This window comes from Poromitra crassiceps, assembly GCF_964638095.1.
Source record: "Poromitra crassiceps genome assembly, chromosome: 3".
NCBI classification, from domain to species: Eukaryota; Metazoa; Chordata; class Actinopteri; order Beryciformes; family Melamphaidae; genus Poromitra; species Poromitra crassiceps.
Window position 1 is genome coordinate 31,581,571 of NC_139625.1, and position 22,951 is coordinate 31,604,521.

The 22,951-nt window shown below is 45.4% G+C and overlaps 1 protein-coding gene across 1 annotated transcript in view; it reads right to left on the reverse strand.

Moving 5' to 3' along the window:
• The window catches only part of exoc3l4 (exocyst complex component 3-like 4), a gene marked incomplete at its 5' end in the record, with an annotated part of 38,509 nt that extends 16,215 nt beyond the window's left edge, over nt 1-22,294 (reverse strand). The window contains 8 exons of the mRNA XM_083632995.1: nt 1,591-1,692; nt 2,916-3,016; nt 5,052-5,177; nt 5,361-5,478; nt 6,706-7,333; nt 9,133-9,333; nt 11,696-11,785; nt 22,057-22,294. Of these exons, the coding sequence (XP_083489121.1) occupies nt 1,591-1,692; nt 2,916-3,016; nt 5,052-5,177; nt 5,361-5,478; nt 6,706-7,333; nt 9,133-9,333; nt 11,696-11,785; nt 22,057-22,294 (1,604 nt within the window). The remainder of the gene's footprint in view (nt 1-1,590; nt 1,693-2,915; nt 3,017-5,051; nt 5,178-5,360; nt 5,479-6,705; nt 7,334-9,132; nt 9,334-11,695; nt 11,786-22,056) is intronic.
• Between the last annotated feature and the right edge of the window lie 657 nt (nt 22,295-22,951).

Genomic DNA, 22,951 nt, shown 5'->3' on the forward strand with positions numbered 1-22,951 from the left:
TGGAACAAATCTCATCACTTAAGTCATTTACACAAACAAGATCTCAAGTTGAGACTTTAGAAACCTTTTCAAGTCATCAGAGTACAAGTCAGAGTCCCATTCCAAGTCACCAGAACCCAAGTCAAGTCAAGTCTCAAGTCTTCTCTTCATGCATCAAGCAGTAACACATGGGACCCAAATCACATGGCTCGAGTGTGCAGTGCCTGAGGTAAAATTGATGTTTTATTTTACACCTTATAGTGTCTATAGGACTATATTAAGAACCTTGTTATGCTGTTAGCAGAGGACAGAAGTTTCATTTCAGCTTTGGTGGGAAACACTCGGGGCATTGCAGCCACCTAAACGCAACTCTGATTTCCATCATTTCATCAGAAAGATTGAGGTAAAAGACACCATTTACAAGAAAAGTAAATGCAGATGTGAGAGAGAGTGAAGGGAATTATTATATTGGTCAACGTGAAATACAGTGAGATATGAATTGAAGAGAGAAATCAAAATATGAAACATGGCAGTAGACATTTGGCCAAATGCCTTTAAATGCAGTAAAGTGAGTTTGTAACATCTAGCCTAGAGGAAGGACTCTGTTCTTTTTCATGGGGAACGGGTGTTTGTGACAAAAGCCAAAAAGAAAAATGTTGTATGTGAAATGTCTATTATTTTGACTGACAAAGGCAGTTAGAGACAGGGGTTTTCCCCCCCATGCAGTCTGCTTACTTTCACTTTCGTCACTTTAACCTCCATGATGTTTCTCAATAGCCTTAAATAGACTCATCAGAATGACTGATGAGTCTCGCGTTGAGGCGAGTTTCTCACATGGTTTAAGAGAAACCACGTGATCTCTCCCAGGAAATGCCATGACCTCATTTGGATCTGTAAACATGCTACAGAGTCAAAGAAGCCGGCACAGCTGGCGGGCAGCTGCCCGAAAATGTGTCTCGATGCAGCTGACGCAAACAGCGTAAGTATAATATAATGTAGATGGGGCGATAACAGGAGAGATTGAAAACTATTACCAAGTATATGCACTACATTCTCTCCTTGGGCTAACTTCTAGGTCATTGAAATCCTAGTGAAATCACACAATTTACTCATTTTGCTGGGGACTCCTCTGCGACCCCTCGTCAAGCTGACGTTCGAGTAGGACCAGCTGGCTCTTGGAGCAAGGCTCCAAGTCGAGGCTGATGAAGCATGTTTTGCTCAATTTCCCCTGAGGGATCAATAAAGTTATTGATTCTGATGATTCTGATTGAGTCACTGGTTTGCATGCTAAATAATCACTCGGCTGAACGTGTCCCACATTGCAATGAACTGTCCTTGCTCTGGAAAACGACCTAAAGAGAAATGTACTTTAATGATTTCCGAGTTATTCACTGCAGCACAAAGAATGAATCTCCTCAGCATGCTTTTTGACTTCAGTCACCCAAACAAGAGCCCTAGTGTCTTTTCCGCTGTGCAGCTTCCTCTGCTGGACCTACGCCAGCATCTCTGGGAGGCAGCTGTCCCCAGCAGCGGGCTCTGGGTTTCTGCAGCGTTTGTCTCGACAGAGAGTTTTCAGGGAGCGGCCCGTTAGCCGTTAGCCATGTGACTTACTGTAAAGCGGTGAAGCAGTTGATGTATGTTATCTGATACTCGGTCCAGAGAGGAGCGGGAACATCTGCGGCGCTGCACAGCCGCTGGAACTCCAACTCAAACCTCACAGAGGAGAGAAGAGTGCAATCTTATCTTATCTTCCATATCTTATCTACGGTACCTGTAAAACAACTGAGGTGTTTCAAACCTCCTGTTTGAAAAAGGATCATTCTAGTTTTCAACCTAAAGCAAGTGTTACTCAGATTAGAAATGACAAAGGTGAGGATGGCTGCGCATATATAGCTTTTTGCCACAAAACCCCTCAATTTGTTTTTGAATGCAAAATATGTATCTGAGTGAGGTTGCATCATTCATAAAAAACATTCTCATATTGCCTAAAAGGTTCAACTGCACAGTCAAAGAAAGGGATAGATCCAGTTTTCTTTTTCTCTTTTGTGGTTTGTGAATTCCCCGCTGCTCTACCTTCCTTTTCTCTGTGTTGCATCTCCTACTTGCCTGTGGCCCCTTCAAGGTGTTTTCCCACAGCAGGTAGGGTCAAGGCTGAGGTAGGCCGTAGATTAGCTAGATCAGTGGTTCTGAAATTGGGTTCCGGGGAACCCCGGGGGCCCTTCAGTTGGTTCCAGGGGGTCACCAACAAAAGGGGGATAATTTATTTTCACTCTAATTTGATCCTTGTGTGAATTTACTGTAGGGGTCGGGGTCGTTGACCTGAAAGGTTTGTGAACCACTGAGCTAGATTGTTTACCTTGTTGTGTTGCTCGTTTCACATAAGTTGTTAGGGTCAAGGCTGAGGGATGCTGGTAGAGAGGTCAGGTTGTAGTAGAATAGTTAAATTGTTTGCCTTGCTAAAATCTGCTCTGGTCTATTCAGTTTTTCTTTCTTTCTTTCTTTCTTGTCCCTCTCCTGTCATGCTTGTTTTATAGTTCGGTTTCTCTTTATTGATTGTGTTTAGTTAGATTTAGAACTATTTTCTGTGAAGCCCTGAGAGACTTGCCTGTGAATTAGGGCTATATAAATTAACTTGGCTATTCTGCATCAAGCAGCATTTTCTTATTATTAGGTGTCTTGCTTTACTGAAACTAATGAATATTCCAGGGTGACATTTGTACTTATTCTCCTGGCTTGGTGCTGCTGTTTGACCTTTTGAACTCTTCATATATTGGCTGCTGTCTTGATGCTGATACAGGGATTTAGGGTTATATTCCTCTCTAAAATGCTCTGGATAAGACTACTAAAAGCATAAAATCTAGATGCAAAATCCCACCATGTGTGAAACAGAGTAATTTAATAAATAAATAAATGAAATGTTTTGTGTGCTGGCATACATCTTAGGGAAGTGTTTCAACTCTTCAAGGCAGGAGGAAACTACTTTCACTTCCAGATGAGCATCAACTCTTCTGGAGTTTTCAGCGATTGACTTGACTATCTGTGGAGAGAAAGCATAACAACACAGTGTGCCACAACTGAGATGAACAGGGATCAGGGAACTAACCTCTTTGCTGCCCCCCTATGGCTGTATCACCGCATTGCATCATGGATGTCTAGAGAGTCACTTCCTGCTTCAGCACTGTACCAGAGATTTTCACCCGCCATTTATTTTCCCATAGACATTTCATAAAATGCTTATGAAAATAGTTTTACTTGTTCAAACCAAACGATTCAGATATATTCAGAAACAGGAGAGATCGCATAACATTTCACTCTGACCAAAACCCTAAATCTATTTTTTTTTCAAGTTTTGGTCCAAGTGAAATGTTCTATGGTCTCTCCCGATAAGACTGTGTAAAGGTGTGTGTTTGTGCCAATCGGCTAAAAGGGAGCAGTGGCTAAAGGGAGCAGTGGGGAAACAAACCAAGAGAAACCTTCAACAGAGACAGTTTAAAATAGAATACGAGCATCTTTTAGAGTTAGAGCCCATTTACTTGTCTATGTCTGGTATACATTTCCTCCAATTTTGCAATTCATGCTTTATGGAGTTTGATTTTCTTTTAACAAAGACGCTCTAAATAAAAAGCCATGGATCTGACAGTAAAGTTTGTATTTGAGGGATTATTTCCTGGAGGAGACTTCCATTTCTCCTTGCGTGTGTCAGCTGATTGAAGGGAAGCAGAGTGGAGCGTAACGCAACACTGAAGCCATTTTCCCACATGCGTACTGGAAAATTACCTGTAAGTCAATATCGGACATTTCCCTTCGCACTTTGGCTCGCGCATGTGGGAATCTAGCAGCGAAATTGCCTGTATGTTGGGGGGGGGGGGGGGGAGCTTGTATGTATGTAGAGAAAGCAAATGCACGAAGCGAAATGTGGAAGTAGTTTGCGCGGATGATTAGATGATGCACTTTGAAGAAGTTGGGATCCGTGTCTGAGAGAAATAGTTGCTGGTTCAATGTTTATCCGTTCACCTGCGTCGTGTTGAAGAACTTTTTACAGACTGGCTTCGTTTGATGTGTCCGGGCTTGCCTTCGCCTTCGGAAATCAGCACGCCCACACATGAAGCTGACATAGGCTACCGCTCTTATTATCACAAGATCATTTCGCCAGTTTGCTTTAATGTGCGCGAATGATTAGATTATGCCCGCTGGAACATTAAGCAACATGTGTAGGCTACACCTCGCCCATGAGAGAAGGACCACTGTCGCGGAAAATGACTGGACCCGTTTCCCACTTGTGTCCCCTTAAGAGCATACCGCTCTTCTGACTGGCTCGAAACTGGTGAAATGTCTGCGACGACGGGGTCGCGCTTATACCGGCACAACGACTTTCCCACATGAAGGCATTAGACCACGTTCCGGTCATTTAGCGGTACAAAGCGCATGTGGGAAAACAGCTTGAGAGAAAACACTCAAAGTTTGACCAAACTAAATTTGCCATCATACAAAGCATCATCACCTCATCCATAATTGTCTGGTACGGTTCAGCTGATCAAATATCCAAATCCAAATTACAGCGCATTATTAATAAAGCAGCAAAAATCATTGGTTGTGACCTCCCCACCCTGGACTCCATATACACCTCCCGAACCATCACCCGTGCCTGTAAGATCATTAAGGACCCCTGCCACCCAGCCCACCCTCTGTTCCAGCCCCTCCCCTCAAGGAGACGATACAGATCAATTCCCACCAAAACTACCCACTTCAAAAACAGTTTCTTTCCCACAGCCATACGGACTCTGAACTCCCTCAGCACCCCTCTCCCTCTCCCTCTCCCCCCTCCCCCCTCACCCTAACTATACGTCTATTGGTCTTGTATCCTGTATTTATGTATTTATTGTTGGAAGTGGGAATGGTGTAACTGTCTAATTGTATCAATGTATCAATGTCCTGTTTCCATGTTTTGCCAGAGCTATAACATCATGTACTGAAACTAAATACCACCAACCTGGTTGCGTGGCAATAAAAGTATCTGTATCTGTATCTGAATATCGCATTTAGTGCCTTTAAAAGACACCACACTTACATACCTTCCAGAAGTCCATGGGAATCTGAGAGTTGAGGAAGTCTTCGTCCCTCTCTGGTGTCTTTCTGTCTCTCCAAATTTCCTCATCTTCAAGTTGTATGATTTTGACCAGTGAAGATCTCATGTCCTCCTATCAAGCACAGGGAGAAGGAGGGTGGGATCCAAAATGTTCTGAAAATGACACTTACATTACTTACTTGTTCTGAAAGTGAAGGTTGGAATTTCTGTTCAGTATAAATAACCAGTAAAGTCCGTCTGTCAACCCTGTTCATCCACTGTCTTATCTGATCTATTGTACCACATTCCGCCTCACCTGAACTCGGAGGCAATACTTCTCTTTGAGCTGCTCGAGGAAGCCCTCCTCCAGGCAGGGGGCGCTGCTCTCACACTCCATCTCCGGCTGCAACGAGGGACTCCCCATGATATTCTCACTGTTTGGGGGAAGGGGGTTATGCATTCAGATTCAGATATGCATTTCACAACATTTCATGGCACAATGATCTGGTGGTACCCAAACAATGTTGAAAACATGTCACATCATGCCAGAGAACTTGAGAAATTCAACAACTCTTCATTTCAAGTCCAGTGGATTTTGTTTCTATGTAGCAAACTACAGTCCTTCTGAACCAATGTACAGGTAGCTATCTTGTACACAGAAGAGTAAACCATAGACTGCAGTGAACAAAATAAATACTGAACACAAAAAGGCTATCAATTCTCTCATTTCACAACAGTCCGATGCAACATCAGGGTATCAAAGGTGCCGTGCACATTGAACCTGTGTTTTTCACATAAGAACGCTTTAGAAATCATGCCGAGAGCACTTCCAGTGCGCACAAAACAGTGCACGGAGCGTCTTTGTGTGCGTTTTCTTTTGATTTTCCCTGCCGTCGTGCGCAGTTCAGGACGCAACGATCACACGGACAGTAGCCAGCTAGTTTCGTCTGTTTGATGTTGTTGATTGTTCACACTGTAAACATGAAAGCCAGATTATTGGCAATTCTGGCACCAGCGGAGGTTGAAGATCCCCTTGGGAGGAGAAGAGGTAGGAGGAGTGACATTGACGAGCAGCGCACTTTTCCTCCAAATGTTCAACTTTCTTCAGCTTGAGACGCCCAGAGCGCTCCGACCAATTGCAGAAAGGCACTGGCTTCTCAGAAACACAGGTCCAATGTGCACAGCACCTAAAAATACGGTAATGGACGTAGCCACTATGACGTCACCTACTCGTTTGTGGACTCTCGTTTTGAAGCCTCGAGTTTGGCATTTTGACTCTCACCATCTTGTTTTTTTTGGAGTCAGAAGCAGCTAGCGCAAGACTAAGGGTTATTTCCCACAGAGCCAGAGCGCCGCCTGCTGTTGGTCCATGATCGGCAAGCTGCGTGATCACTGGACAGGCGACCTGTCAATCACGTCCCAAAGCATAGTCTGCTTTATCGTCTATTTTAGTCTAAATTATACTAACAATGACAAAATGAACATCATGCTGCAACATCATCTTGAAGAAGACTAGCGATTGAGATCACAAAATCATAATCGGGACTTATTTTTGCAGCCTGTGGTGTCGCCCCCTGTTGGCCATTACAAAGGATGCAGGTTTAAGACACTTCCTCATTCGCTTCATTTTTCAGCCCAGTAGGTTGCCCCTTGGGACTGACCTCTTGTAGCGGTTGATGATCCAGTCCAGCAGAGCGTAGAGATCCTTCAACTCCATGGCCTGCTGCTGCAGCTTGTTCAGATGCTGTCCGACGGCGGCGTGGTAACTCCTCACGTAGGTGCTGAAGACGTGGAAGCTGGGCGGGTAGGACCACCGCAGATCCCGCTTCACAACCTCCAGGTCCTCCACAATGGCCTTCCCTAGGAGACCCAGGTGGACCGCCAGCCAGGCCTGGTTCTTTTCCCTCGCATCCAGGTGAACCCTCCCCAGCTTGGCCTGCACCCCTTCACCCACCGCCTCCTTCCAGGCATCCCTCCAGGCGCCGGGCCCGGCCACGCCACCAGGGTCCCCCTCCCTCTTCTCCTCCTCCTGGATGATGCGGACGACATGCACTAGCAGCCCCTTGTTTCTGGAGGGAAGAGAGTTGGAGTCGCGCACTAAAGCCTTGACTTTGTCGCGCAGGTGTCCGTACAGGAGGCTAAGGTCCTTCTCCTTCATGACCAGGGCGACAGGCAAGTCACCCTCGCCGCACTGCTGCTGCTCCCGCTGGAACTCCTGCCGGAGCGAGAGCAGGTTCAGGTGAGCCTCCTCCAGCACATCCAGGTCTATCAGCTTATTGATCTCCATCACTAGAGAGGAGCAGAGAGGAGACATGATGAGATACTCCACAAGGTATCATAAACTAATTGGGATGATTGAGGAAAGAGTAGGGAGAGGTGAGTGAGAATGAGAAAGGGATGCTTATCAAGAGAGATTTTTAATTTAATTAGGCACTAAATGATTATAATATGTGCAGGAAGCTCATGGGGTTGTCGCTCAATGCTAATGACTCAACAACTACAGTACTTCACCAGATGCTGAGATTTCTGGCTCTCAAAACTCTTCAAAACAGGCTTCCACCAGTCCCTTCCCTACTAGCATGTTCTGGAACAACATAAGCTTATACTGAGTGTAGATAAAGGGAAATAAAGCAGCACCCCCAAATGGTGGATTTAAAATATTGCTACGAAGCCATTTCTGGGAAACAGGGCAGAGAGGACAGAATTAACCGTTTGACTTTATTGACCTCTAACCTCCATCGGAAGAGGAGAGTAAACTTGATTTCCCTACAAGGATAAATAAAAGTATCACATTATTGTGCTTTTTCTTACTCACAAATTGCTGCCTGTGGTGTGGAGATACTGTATGTACATAATATACATTCTACATTTCTATAGCGTAGAAAGTGTACGATTAACAGTCACATTCCCACCAAATGACTGGTACTGTGAACAAAATGAGGTTTGGATGAACAGTAGGGGAGAGAATGAATTCCTGCCCTTGTTTAAATTTGAAGAAATCAGTTGTGATTCTTATTTGCCACATAAACCAATGATCTAGGATTTAGAAACTTTCAAATAGACGACGGTGGCATTGTCTAGAGACAAACTGAGGTATTTACATTAGGAATAAGATACCTATCACTGGCTAGGTCTGTTGTCAAAACACAGAAACATGTTCAGGCCGTTTAATATACAGACAGAGAAAGAGACAGGAAGGTATAGGTATTATGTTACAAAAGAAGGTTGAATGAATCCCTTGCTGCCATTTTGAACTTTAGCTTGCAGCTATCAGTGTCCCATCAAAGAGGAACGCTTACAACGCTGACAGTATTTCTCTGAGGAAAAATTGATATATTTTTTGTACAATATGACACACATATAGTGAAAATAACCCACAATTACATAAACAATCTCAGGGTGTTCTTAAAGGCAAAGTAAAGGCAGAAAACATATACTGTATGATGAAATGTAAGAAAACTGAGCTCAAGGCTTCGAAACCCCAGACTGACTTAGAAAAAAAGATTGCTGTGGTTTTGGGTGCAGATCCATTCAGTCATGTTATAAATAAAATTGAAAGTCTAATAAACTAGATTCGTTTTCCTATAGTCTCTACTCCAAACACTGAGTTGTAGCTTGAGTAGGGTCACCTGAGTTGGGGCCAGTTGCATAAACCTAGTTTAAGGTCTTAGATTATCAGGTTGGACTAGACTAATTAAGACTGTTGGCAACAAGCCGGCCTAACTGTCAGAGGTCAGAGGTCAACTGTCAGAGGGTTTTTGTACAGAAGTGGCAATGCGTATATTATGAGCAAAGTAGAGCGCAAGCTGAATCTGGGTAGGCTACAGAAACATATTTTCATCTTTCCAGATGCACTATAGGAGTCACCAGCAGTTTATTAAACAATTTCAACAGCCTATGGGTTAGTTGTCTGTAGAAAGTCCATTTGAAATGGTGTAGATAGATTTACTAATGACATGAATAATGTGCTACGTTTATGCTTTCAGGTTCATCGTTCACAGCAGCTTAAATAATGATAATAAAAAAAATTGCCTCCTGTAAATGTTGGAAAACCATTGGGCGCGCCTCATTGAGGTCAGAGACTGCACCTGACAGTGGTGTGAGGGGGATTTCTGAAAGCTTGTACGACTCCTCTACAATCTCCTCTGGCACTGGTTCCTCCTCCTTCTCCTCCACTGGGGCTTCAGAGACTGGGACGAGCGTCTTCTCCTTGTCCTTCTTACCGCCAAGGCCCAGGCTGCGGAAGTTGGGTGCCCCCCTCTTCAGGAAAGAGTTACCAAAGGTGGGAGCTAGGGGTTGAAAGTGCACAATTTATATTAAGACTGCAATATGCAACTTTTGTCACATTAATTAAAACAATAAATAAATAAATAATATATTCTACATCAGCGTGTCATTATCAGTCCCTAGGTGTTCACCACTAAATCCCCCGTTTGCCTTAAAGTGGCTTTGCAGTGATGTTGCGGATGTTTTGGGGCGTAAACCATTTGCTGTGGGCGTGGCCAACGGTGAGTTAGAGTGGCCACAGCGAAGGGAAGTCACAGCAACAACACCAATGGCGGAAATCAGTCAGAAAGAAAAGTACAGGCAAATCTAAGCGTGCAGCAAGACTCGTTCAAAATCCAAAACCATGAAAATCAGTGTTGCTTCTTTTTTTACTGCAAATTTGCAGCATTTGCCTTTTTAACACTTGTGGAGGCTTTGCAGTGCCAGTTACTCAGATGAGTGACAGGTGTTAGGGGTGGGAACTTGACCAACTGAGAGGGAGGAGGGTGTGACTGCCTCAGGGAGAAAAGTTCCATATTGTAGCTTTAAAGCCCCAATTTGACTATTTGACCTTAATATAACAGCTTCTAAATCATGTTGATGGTACACTGACTACTAATAGGGAGCCGCAGGAATGTGTCTGGAAGTATACTTCCGGGTTCTTCAGTGGAAAAGTCTATGGGATTTAACATGGGGGTTTCGCTTAAATGCATAGAATATGGTCTGTTGTTAACAAAAGTTTATGGGAACGCGAATCTGGGTTCTGCATGATAATCTTCACAAACGGGAATAACTTATGACTTTTGGAACGTAAATGCATTTTTTATACAACGCTTCAAAAGGCATAAAAGTGATTAATGTTTGTGAAGAGTATCATGCTGAACCCAAATTCGTATTCCCATAAACTTTTGTTAACCACAGACCTTATTTTATGCATTTAAGTGAAATCCCCATTCTAAAACCCCATAGACTTTTCCACTGAAGAACCAAATGGCGGCCATTTCTGGATAAAGCCTACAAAAATACGTCATCCCTGCGGTACTCTATGGATTGGTTGCCAAACTGTGGTCCGCGGTCCACCAGTGGTGCGCGGACCACAGTTTGGGAACTTAGCCTAACTTTGGAGTGTTATTTAGCTACCGTCCTGACAAACTAGCATGATGACATGGTTGGTCCAAATCAATTCCGTAAGGCTTCTAGTTTCATATGATACCAGAAATTTCACTCTGACTTTAAAACTGAGCCTGCTGCAGCCTCTGAAAGTAAATGTTCAAAATTGTGATGTTTCCCAAATATCATGATATTTCCGAAAATTGTAATCCCAATCCGGCAACTGCTCAGGGTAAAAACGGTTGTCTGTCAGGATTTTCTTTTTTAATTCTCTGGCGGACCACCAGGCGTAGCCCCAGTTTGGGAACCAATGGTCTACTCCATGTAGGGAATGACTCCTTACCCCAAGTGAAGAAGTTCAAGTATCTCGGGGTATTGTTCTCGAGTGAGGAGACAATGGAGCAGGAGATGGGTCGGAGAATCGGAGCAGCGGGAGCGGTATTGCGTCCGCTTTACCGCACCATTGTGACAAAAAGAGCTGAGCCAGAAGGCAAAGCTCTCGATCTACCGGTCGATCTTCGTTCCTACTCTCACCTGGATGGGTCATGACCGAAAGAACAAGATCGCGGATACAAGTGGCCAAAATGTGTTTTCTCAGGGTGGCTGGCATCTCCCTTAGGGATAAGGTCACCTCCCTAGGGAGGTGTTCCAGGCACGTCCAGATGGGAGGAGACCTGGGAGTAGCCTTGAGTAACCGGGGCCTGATTTCTGGAAAGTGACATGGCTGTTGAGTTTTTCAAATGTTTTTTTTTGTCTGTGTGTGCTTTGAGCACCACAAGCCGGCGCCATCCAGTTCCGTATCTCCCAAACCCAGCCAACACAAAATGATCTAGATGGATAGATAGCACTACAGTTGAGACTGAGGAAAAATATGTATTTTGGATTTTAGGGTGAGCTGTCCCTTTAAGATGGCAGCAAAAAAACAAATGATTGATGATTATTCTTTGTCCCAGTTAAATCAGGGTTGAAAGATTCCAGACACAGTAGGCTACAAGTTGTGTAAGTAAGAGTTTAATTTGGAGAGGTCATTCCAGAACTAAAATGTCACAGGTTCAATTCGTACAAAAGCCATTAGTAAACCTTGATTCGCTCACTCACTGTAAAATGTAACAATGTTGGTATTCCTGCAAAAATCTTACAGTTCCTGTTTTGTCTATTGAAAGGTCTTTAGTGTTTAAATGTTAAATATAAAGATTAAGACCAGGTTGGGGCTTGTTCACTGATTGGTGCTGCTGGGGAGTTATTAATCTGTTACTGATTGATTGATTGCTGTACCTGATCGTGTTCTAGACAACGATTTCTGTTTGGTCGGTGAAGAGCCATCTGCCCCATCCTCCTCTTTTATGGAAGAGCCGGCACTCGGACCTGAGTGTAAAAAAGAAAAATCAAGCTCCATTCTTGACATTGATGCGGGTTGTAGTTTCTTATACAGTATGTTCACATTTGCTGAGTAGAATTTGCCATGCTTAAGGAAGAAAACACAAGTAGGAAGAGATTCCAAGGTGTGTGTGTGTGTGTGTGTGTGTGTGTGTGTGTGTGTGTGTGTGTGTGTGTGTGTGTGTGTGTGTGTGTGTGTGTGTGTGTGTGTGTGTGTGTGTGTGTCCACTCATGTACATATTGTATATATACTGTATTTGATTTGATTGCACTTGCAACATTGTGATTGTCTTTGTTATTTTCCTACTTCTTTTTCTCTGTATATTGACCTGCTGCATACAGACACTAAGACAAATTCCTTGTATGTAACTTGCATACTGTGGCAATAAAAGTGGTTCTGATTCTGTGTGTGTGTGTGTGTGTGTGTGTGTGTGTGTGTGTGTGTGTGTGTGTGTGTGTGTGTGTGTGTGTGTGTGTGTGTGTGTGTGTGTGTGTGTGTGTGTGTGTGTGCGTGCGTGCGTGCATGCGTGCGTGTGTGTGTGTTGCCTTATTCTCTGGCTGTGTGCTGTCCTCTAGCATGACCTCAAACTAAATCAAGACAGGAATGTTTACTGATTGAGTCACGATGAAAACTGCCAGGCTGTTTGGCTTGGCTCCAAGTGAAATAAACAAAGTCAAAGTCATCAGTAGGGTTAGTTTGTTCCTGGAGAGTTATGGAAGTATCCTCGAGATAGGACTCATTCCAAATGAACCGACCTCATGTCAACTGAACTACAGTAACCTAATTAGCTCAATGTGACTGAAATTTAAAAATGTTATAAAGTAATATAGTGTAATGTAACTCAGCAAAAATACAATTGCTTCCTGAGGTGCTGCTGCCTGTCGAAGTTGGAAAACGAAACAAACAAACAAACAACATCTCTGTGTATCACAGCCTTAAGTGAAAAATCCACCCTAAAACACATTTCCACATCTGTATTTTTGTTATTCCCGGGTAACTAGCTGAGCCTACATAACCTGCGTTGTGTATTCCCCCCGCAGCTGGGGATCAAACTTGAGGCTATATATGGGCTCTAGCATCTGTCACTAGAGCGTCTCTTGGTTCTCAAATGATTTTTTACGAATGTCCCCCCTTTCAGACATGTTTTCAGCCAAGTATCCCTTTCACCAGCACAAAACCTTTTGGGGGGGTGGAAAAAGGAAAATGATTATAAATAATGTATTTGCATCATGTTATTTGGCAGAGTAAACATGAACATTAAATGGGTGGGTCAGTTAATTTTTTGATACTTTTACAATTTAGTAAAAAATGGGCTGGTGCCTTACTTATGTTGGTGTGCAGTGCAGTAATCAGGGTCTTTTCTTTCCCTTTCTTTGTTTTGATCTGGGTCATTGTTTTGATCTGGGTCATTGTTTTGATCTGGGTCATTGTTTTGATCTGGGTCATTGCACCAAAGAATGTTTCGCACAAGTAAGTGGATCCAAAGCTTTCTCTCAGGGTACTCAGGTGTTCCTTTTTAGATTGAATAAAGGGACAGTGCACCCAAAAATTTAAATTCTGTCATCATCTCCTCCCCCTCATGCCAGTTGAAACACAGGTGAAGTTTGTCCATATAACACACAGGGGGGTTGCCAACACAACTCGAGAGAAGACCAGTCGTTTTCTCTCGAGGTGTGCTGGCAACCTGAAGAGAAACAGTTCAAATGAAGGCCATTTAAAGAGATATTCAACCCTAACAAATCAGAGGGATCACTCAGCCGTTCGTCATGTCAGTTTTTCAAAAAAGGGCGGGGAGTTTTCAGGTTTTCGAATCCGTCCACTAGGGTTGTGCGATGTCAATCAAATAGCCATCGTGATGGTTCCACAGTAAACCATTGTGATGGACGATGGCATCGTCATTGACAGGGGTGGGGGGAATAATTCATTATTTATTAACACCTTGATTGCCAGCGACGAGTGTACTCGTCAAACACAATCCAGCTGTTAACTGCCAGCGACGAGTGTACTCGTCAAAAAAATCGATTTTTTTTTTTTGACGGTAGGTTGTGCATCTAAGCCTTTTACATCTCTTATATAGGTATTGGACGTGTACAACGTGTACAACGTGTACAACCCATTCCACCGACCCACTAAGTGGCGACAAGGAAGGAGGAAGGCAAGCAAAAAGCAGTGTGACTGAAGCCATTCTCATGAAGGTGGATTGGCGAAGGCGCTTTCATTTTCACGCTGATTGCTGGCGATACGGGATTGCAAATTTACATAATACATTACAGGTGGAACACACTTTGAAACACGCAGCATAAATATGACCAGAATCGCAAAAGCTTCTCTCAACCAAAACTCCAAGAAGCAAGCGAGTCCATGCCGACTTCCTCAAACAGCAGCCGTGCAGATCGACAGGCACAGGACAGCAGCAAAAGCACTGAGACTGTGACGGCCGCTGCAGGCAAGAAGAGGGAGGAGTTGCCTCTCGCTCTCTCCCTCTCTCTCTCTCTCTCTCTCTCTCTCTCTCGCTCTCTCTCTCTCCCTCCCTCCCTCTCTCTCTCTCTCTCTCTCTCTCCCTCTCCCCCTCTCACTAGGATTAAACCTAGTGCGTCTCCCTCCCGAGAGGGAGGGAGAGAGAGAGAGAGGGAGGGAGAGCAAGAGGGAGGGAGAGAGAGAGAGAGAGAGAGAGAGAGGGAGGGAGAGCGAGGGGGAGAGAGAGAGAGAGAGAGAGAGAGCGAGAGGGGGAGGGAGAGAGAGAGAGAGAGCCAAAAATGAATGGTTAAAGTGACAGTTCTATCGAATTTCACAAAAAGCTGTTTATCTCTGAATATTCTTTCTGACGCTAAAACCATGCTGTATTCAACTGCTAATGCTTACATAACTACTAACTCTACAAACTAACTCTTTTAGACAGAGAAAGTACACATTCTATTAGTACTTTTGAGATATTGTATGTTCACAAACTCCAAGCAGAAAATAATTCTCGGCTCCTGTAAAATGAGCCACAATCCTCAAAAAACGGCTTGGCAGAAGCTACCTACAGCAAGAAAAAAACGTCTGGCAGTCAATGTGTTAAGTCGCTGCGGTGCTGTAAATGCCATTTGGCTACGCCTCTGCAATGCAGGACAGCTGAGCTCTACATGAGACCAGCGGGCTTGGATAGGCTATTATGGCTAATTTCCAACACATATAACAGCACAGTACAGCTCTACTCGATCTGGTCTTACTCGTCTCTACTTGATATAGACTCTGTTTCCATAGCAAGTTGACTCGCCTCCGCCCACACCTGGTCGTCATAGCGACCGCATATCTGCCCTCCGCCCATAGCCGAAGTAGCCTATAACGTATAACATTAAAATTAAATCCATACACAGAACTTTTAAACTGGTTATGAAATACTGGTGCCTCTAAATGACCTACATGGGCAAATGTGACAATCGGCCAGGAGAATGGATATCACTTTGTTGTTACTCAAAATCACATGCATGCACTGCGCAGGGGATGGGAGTTGCGCTACGGGGAGAAGGGAAGCCTTAACCCCGGCAGCAACTCACCAGGCAAGACCGCGGCTTCACTAAACCCCCGCCTCCGGCCTAGCGGAGCCGATGCAGCACACAACTACAAAGGGCTTCCCGAGGAGCTGACCTTTTCTCTCTCAAAACAATTGAAAACCACAGCCATGTTAAAGCTGAGCAAGGAGATCGATTTTATTTCACCAGAGCCGAAGGCAGCAACACAAAAGACTGATGGAAATAACAGAAGAGAAGGTAAGCCCCACTAAACTGGTATCCGGCATTAACAGTAAACACGATTCTGCCTGACCAATCAGTCGTCTGCAGTGTTTTCACGTCACGGTATGGTACCGGGTTCACAGCGCTGGAACCTCAACAAAGCAGGGACCAAAACTAGCACGACTCAACCCGGGCTGTCAAGGTTTTTGATCGGTGGAATGAGACAAAAAAGCGAGACGAGCTGGGCGGGGCCGCGCTGATACCAGCGTTGGAAATGGGCCATTAGTAGCCTCTGTGCTAACAGCACAGAGCCAGGCAACTGAACGGCGCAAAACAAATAACGTTAACGTTACAGATCCTTACCAACAACGTGTGTGTGTTGAATTGAACTAGCTGGCAGAAAACTGACTGAATTACTGGCTGATATAACGTTAGAGTTGCGTTGGCTTTTGAACCTAATGAGAGAGTTGAGGAGAAATGACTGATGAGTCTCACGTGTTGAGGCTACAGCTGCTGTATCTATGGAGCGACTACAACTTTCACTTTGGAAACAGGCGAGTTAAATTCACAGTTGAAGACTTGTACTCACTTTGGATTGAAAACAGGAAAGAACGTGAAGTTTCTTCTTTGTCTTAAAAAGTTTTCACAACACAAGCGACTTCTCACGCACGGGGGATGCCCCGGCGACCTTAAACAAGCGCACCCAGTTCAGAGCATTGAGTTATAATATGAATGGAGAGAGTGTCCCTATCTCCTCCCTGTATGGTCTATTGAAGCCAAAATCCTGCCAGATCAGTGAACCAGATTCTGCGCAGTAGCTCCGTTGATTTAGAACCTCTGTGGGCTCCCCGCCCCTCTGAACTTTCTTATGTAGAGCTGCTGTTTCTAGAATGCGCACAGTGCGTTGTGTATTTATATACAGTCTAGCTCTGTAAATATGGCACTTTAAGTTGTAATATTTTTTGTCTCGCCAAAAGTAACCAGGAAGATTCCCACTATGAGATCAGTTTATCAAAATGACGCCTGTACGAAAATCTGATTTTGGTTGTCGGAGATTTAGACCTCCGGGCTGCTGTGCTCTCAGCGCTCTCAGCCCGGACCGGAAGTGGAGGCAGGCATGCTCCTCTCGGCCTCACTGGGGGAATTATCCGATGCACTGCTGTGTTGATTAAGGTAGCCTAATGTTTCCGTGGCATTTTGATTAACTTTATGATTTAATTCCTTTTGGAGCAAACGTTGGTTTTACAAATCGAACCTTGACGCTTTACGCTACGTTGTTTACTGATATAGTGTGGGTAGGGCAGCCTGTAACGTTCCATTTAATATAGCTCAGTGGTAACGTTAGCCTAGCTACCTAGTCTCATCTCTGTTAACTATATCCTTACAACAGCTAAGAAAGGAGCTTGTGAAGAACGAACATCCCCACAGTCAAAGCATTTCTCTGAGATATCCATATAAAAACGTTTGTTGCTTTAATACCAAAAATAAAACCTCGGTTTGTATGTGACGTTAACGGCTAACCCGTTAGCGATTAGCTCATGGCTGGTGTTGCGTACTAGGCCCCATCTTACCCGGGACGGGAGTTAACGTTATAAAACACATTTCCTGGCAGTTGGACAACCTGGTAAGTTCTGAAAATATGTGTATATTATTGTGTTATTCCAGCTATCGTTATCGGTTGTTAAGTTATAGTAATATTAAGCCGATAAATAATGAAAAACAGCCGACTAGCGAAAGCGGCTAACGCTATTGCTAACGTAGCTGGAGTAACTACTAAAACACATATTTTCTGAACTTAAGTCCCCAACTAACGTTAATTCCTTGCGCACCTTTCTCAAAACAATGTTCTTTTTATTGCGTTCCATTGATATGTCTGGTAGCCAGCACAGCCAACCCATGAGCCACCCCGACCTCCAGGGAGCCACTACCCGTGCTAAGAGCCTCTGTCCCGGCCCCACACACCCAGCAGAGCCACCCCGACCTCCAGGCAGCGTTAGATAACAGATGAAGCCGTGTGTCTTGTCTATGACGATAGATCTATAATGTGAAGAGCCTGTCCAGCCAATGACGGCTTGAGACTGGCTGCCACAGCTGTCAATCATCCATTTTTATCCCTTTTTATGTCAAATAACTACTTAAAAACAAACTGATCAGAAAAATGACCACTTGCACAGGCATTAGCATGATAATGACTATCTAAGATGATACAAACCACCTTTGGAAAAAATATATCTGACGTTTACTGTGAATATTTCGGTTGTGATTTTCCCATCCACTAACATGGGGAGGCGGGCCTTGTGACCTATACTGGATTCAGCCGTCAGGGCAGCGATCTGACATGCAGCGGCTTCACTAAACAGGACCTCAAGTGGCGTCCATCTTTATTTATGTCGATGGTTCAGAGAAGCAGTAGAGCAGAGGAGGAGGGGGAGGAGAGGCTTCTCTGAACTGAACTGGGTGCGCTTGTTTAATATCGCCCGCGCGTCCCCCGCACGTCACGGTAAGTGGACTTGGCCTTTTTTATTATTAAAACTGCACAATTTTAATTTTAACAGATAATTAATCACGATGATCTGATGTAGAAGGCTCAGAGGTCAATGGGGGGTCGGCCCATCACGATGGTCGATGCCATCGTCCATCGTGCCAACCCTACCGCCCACTCCACATTTGGATAGGATGAGCTTTTGTGGGGCGGGCAAATTTCAGAACCAATGGCAGAGCTCTGTGCATTTCCTGCTCGCGCATGTGTGGTTTCATTTAAAGCCAGCTAGCGCTGTGAATGGATCTGCTGCTCCTGTTTCTCCCCATCCACCACCCCCTCCCTTCTCCTACCAAACACCAGCGTTGTTTGGATATACAGTACATTACATTACGTCATTTGGCAGACGCTTTTATCCAAAGCGACTTACAATAACACATTTTTTGTCAGCAATAGAGCAATCAACTATGGAGCACAGTCTATGACAACTACAACTTCTGAAGGAACAGTGGTACAAGTTTAGGTTAGTGGTACAAGGTTAGTGTTTTTTTTTTGTGTTTTTTTAAGAAAGAGAGAGAACGAAGTTAGATCAAGAAGGGCCCAGATGGAGCCTGAAAAGGTGTGTCTTTAGTCTTTTCCGAAAGATCGGCAGTGATTCAGCTGTCCTGACCGAAGGTGGAAGCTCGTTCCACCATTGAGGTGCCAGGGACGAGAAGAGTCGAGATCGGGATGAGCGACTTTTGAGCCCCCGTAGCGAAGGAGGGGCGAGGCGACCTGCACTGGTGGAGGAGCGAAGGGAGCGCTGAGAGGTTTGGAACCTGACCATGGATTGCAGGTACAGGGGAGCTGACTGGTGTACTGCCCTGTAGGCCAGTACCAGTGTCTTGAATTTGATGCGGGCCGAGATGGGAAGCCAGTGGAGCTCCTGGAAGAGGGGAGTGACGTGAGAGAATTTGGGTTGGTTGAATACCAGATGGGCTGCAGCGTTCTGAATGAGCTGAAGCGGTCGGATGTCGGTGGCAGGTAGGCCGGCCAGGAGCACGTTGCAGTAGTCCAGGCGGGAGGAGACAAGAGACTGGACCAGGAGTTGAGTCGCTTCTCTTGTGAGAAAGGGACGGATTTTGCGGATGTTGTAGAGAGAGAACCTACAGGAGCGTGCTGTAGCAGCTATGTTGGCAGAGCAAGACAGCTGGTTGTCAAGGATCACCCCAAGGTTCTTAGCTGTTTGGGAGGGAAGTACGGTGGTGTTGTCAATGGAGATGGAGAGATCTGCGAGAGGGCAGTCTTTTCCTGGGAGGAAGAGTAGTTCTGTCTTACCAAGGTTGAGCTTGAGGTGGTGGGCAGACATCCAGTCGCCAATGTCTTTGAGGCATGCAGAGATGCGAGCCTCGATTTGAGTGTCAGAGGGGGGGAAGGAAAGGAAAAGCTGGGTGTCATCAGCATAGCAGTGGTAAGAAAAGCCATGAGAAGAGATCACATAGGCAAGAGATCTGATATAGAGAAGGAAAAGTAAGGGGCCCAGGACTGAGCCCTGGGGGACACCGGTGGTAAGAGGACAGGATCTGGAGAGGGACCCTCTCCATGAGACCTGGTATGAGCGGTTCGAGAGGTAGGAAGCAAACCAGGAGAGTGCAGAACCTGAAATGCCGAGGTCAGACAGAGTGGAAAGAAGGATTTGGTGGTTGACTGTATCGAAGGCAGCAGACAGGTCAAGGAGGACAAGAACAGAAGAGAGGGATGAGGCCTTAGCAGTGTGAAGGGCCTCTGTGACAGCAAGAAGAGCTGTCTCAGTGGAGTGAGAGGCCTTGAAACCGGACTGCAGAGGGTCCAGGAGGTCATTTTGTGAGAGATAGAGAGAAAGTTGTTCGGACGCTGCTCGTTCGAGGGTTTTGGAAAGGAATGAGAGAAGAGAGACAGGTCTGTAGTTGTGAATAGCAGTAGGGTCAAGGGAGGGTTTCTTAAGCAGAGGCTTGACTCTTGCAGTCTTTAGAGCAGGCGGGACAAGACCAGAGGACAGAGAGGAGTTAATGAAGGTAGTGAGGAAGGGAGATATGTTAGGTGAGATGGTTTGGAGGAGAGAGGAAGGGATAGGATCGAGGGGGCAGTAAGTGGCTCGGTTCGAGCTGATGAGTTTAAGCACTTCATCAGGAGAGAGGGGAGAGAAGGAAGGAAATCCAGGGACAGGGGGCCGAGGAGCAGGATTGGAGTCGGGAGTGTTAGTGAGGGTGTCTGGAGGATGGAAGGAGGAGCTGATGTCATCCACCTTTTTAGTAAAGAAGGTTACAAAATCATCAGCCGAGAGGGAGGAGGTAGGGGGAGGGGAGGGAGGGTTGAGGAGCGTGGAGAAGGTGGAGAACAGTTTACTGGGATTGGATGCAGAGGACTGGATTTCAGAGATGAAGAAGGAAGTTTTTGCTTTAGAGACAGCATCAGTGAAGTTTGAGTGGATAAGGTGGTAGGAAGAGAGATCTTCAGGGAGATGTGATTTTCTCCATTTTCTCTCAGCTGCCCGAAGCTCAGTTCGATAAGTTCGCAGAGATTCAGTCAGCCAAGGAGAAGGGGGAGAAGATCGGGCAGGCTTAGTGGTGAGTGGGCAAAGAGAATCAAGAGCGGAGGAGAGAGAGGAGAGAAGAGTGGTGGAAGCCTCGTCAGCGGACAGGAGAGCAAATTGCTCGGCAGGGGGAAGCAGGGAGAGGACGGTAGAAGAGAGGGAGTCGGGTGAGAAAGTTTTTAGGTTGCGTCGGGTGGTGGTAGAGTGAGGGGGAGATGGGTGGGAGGAGGGGAGGGGGATGGGAAGGGAGAAGGTGATAAAGTGGTGGTCGGATACAGGAAGAGGAGTCACAATGAGATTAGAGGTGGAGCAGGATCTGGTGAAGACCAGGTCAAGCACATTCCCTGCTTTGTGAGTAGGAGGAGATTGAGAGAGGTAAAGGTCAAAGGATGAGAAGAAGTTAAGGAAAGGCAGAGATTGTAAGGTTACTGGCTGGATGTTGAAGTCTCCCAGAAGGATGAGTGGAGTACCATCCTCAGGAAAGACGGAGAGGAGGGTGTCCAGCTCGTCCAGAAAGTCACCAAGAGGACCAGGCGGGCGGTAGATTACCACAATGTTGAGCTTGATGGGTAGGGATACGGCAACTGCATGGGACTCAAAAGATGAGATATTTCCCAGAAAGCTTTGAGGCGGCATAACTTTTGACAAGAAAACGATCAAATCAGGTTAAAAAGTGTTAGATAGAAATAATATTTATTTTTAACACAACATGCAATTCTGGAATATATTGATTTTCAGCAGAAAAAAGTGGAAAAAGTGTTATCTCTTTAAAAGCTAAGCCTTTGTTCACACCAGGCACTTAACAGAAGCAGAGCTGAAGGGGCGCTTAACAGAAGCTGAGTGTCACGCTAAACCGGTCACACAAGAAGCACTCTTTTCCTCAGCGCCTCGCTCGACACGCCTTGCCCCCGTCCACAACCTGCATTTACTTCATGCTTCACGCTTGGAAAATATAACAGAATCCTGAACGATCGCTTCAGCGCAGCTTGAGCGTGGCACGTGTGCGGCTGGTGTGAACGGTCTCGCCTGTTAAGAAGGATGCCGAAAGGAAACTGCGTGGCTTGAGCGTGGCTTCAGCGTGGCTTCAGGCGTGGCTTGAGCATGGCTTCAGCGTGGCTTCAGGCGTGGCTTGAGCATGGCTTCGGCGTATGTTGTGAATGAGGGCTAAACTGAAAAGATAAACGTTTCTTTCCATTACAGGGTTGGTAGAGTAGGCAGTGTAAAATAGGGAGGTTTGTAGCTTTGAGTCTGGGCTAGCCGCTAGTCTAATATCATCTGGGAGGTTATTTAGGTCTGTGTTGCATGATAACAATACGCTGCTGCTTGTCTCGTTCTATCTCTTGGGACAGGCAGGAGGCCAGCCTCAGATAAGCAGCAGCATGTCAACAGTGACGCTCAAGTCTCAATGCGACTTCCTCTTCCCATGACCTTGCTGAGGCCATTACCTGACGGTGACAAAATCCCATTTCACAGCAGATTTCACGACAGTTTAAAAGCCTTGGCGGTACTCACTGGGTGATGGAGGTGCTTGCGGATGCCCCGGGTCACCGTTGGGCGTCCCCGTGTCTGACTTGCGTGTGGCCTTTGACCCTTTTCCGTTAGGGGAGATGGGGCTCTTCTCTCCCACACGCCTCAAGCTCTCTCGAAACGTCTTCAGGATCCCCGGCATCTCCTTCTTTGGTGTCTTCCCACCGCTCTTGATGGAGAGTCTGTCCTCGTCACCAGATCTGGATCCCTCCATTCCTGCCATCTCATCGCATTAAACGATGTCCTGGCAGGAAACAATAAGAGGGATGAGAGGTTAAAGCCTGAGGAGCAAACGGCTGCCCTTCCTGTGTGTGTGCAGACAGAGGTCAATGTTTGGCTTGTTGCGACTGCAGTCAGCAGGAACAGGCAGACAGGTTGTGTTTACTGACAACAACAAGCCTTTTCACTGAAGAGACTGCCTGGGTGTGCAGCTCTTATCAACACAGCTGAAAGTGAAAGTGGGAAACAGTTGGAACAGCTACATGCTTTATTATTTTATTCAGCACTAAGCTTATCACCATGGTAGAAAAGATTTTGATATTTAAGAGCCTACTGATTCAGAATAAGAGATTTTTTATTTTTATCAGATGCAAAGGCAGAATAAGCTCAGAAGTACTTCACTCAAGTAGAGGTAGGCTATTGTGACTTCTGTTTCATTTACACAGCCTGATTCCTCTCAAGGGAAAGCAAACAAGAAGCTCACTAAAAACACCCAAATGCTCCAGTTAGCCTACAGCACTTCCAAGCAAAGGTTCAGATTTTGTGTGTGGTCCAAAATCCTTAAAGATCCCTTAAAGTCATGTTTCAAGATGTGTATAAAATATTCTACTTTGAATAATTTGTGTCTGATGGTTTTCCCCACAATTTTTTTTAATGATCT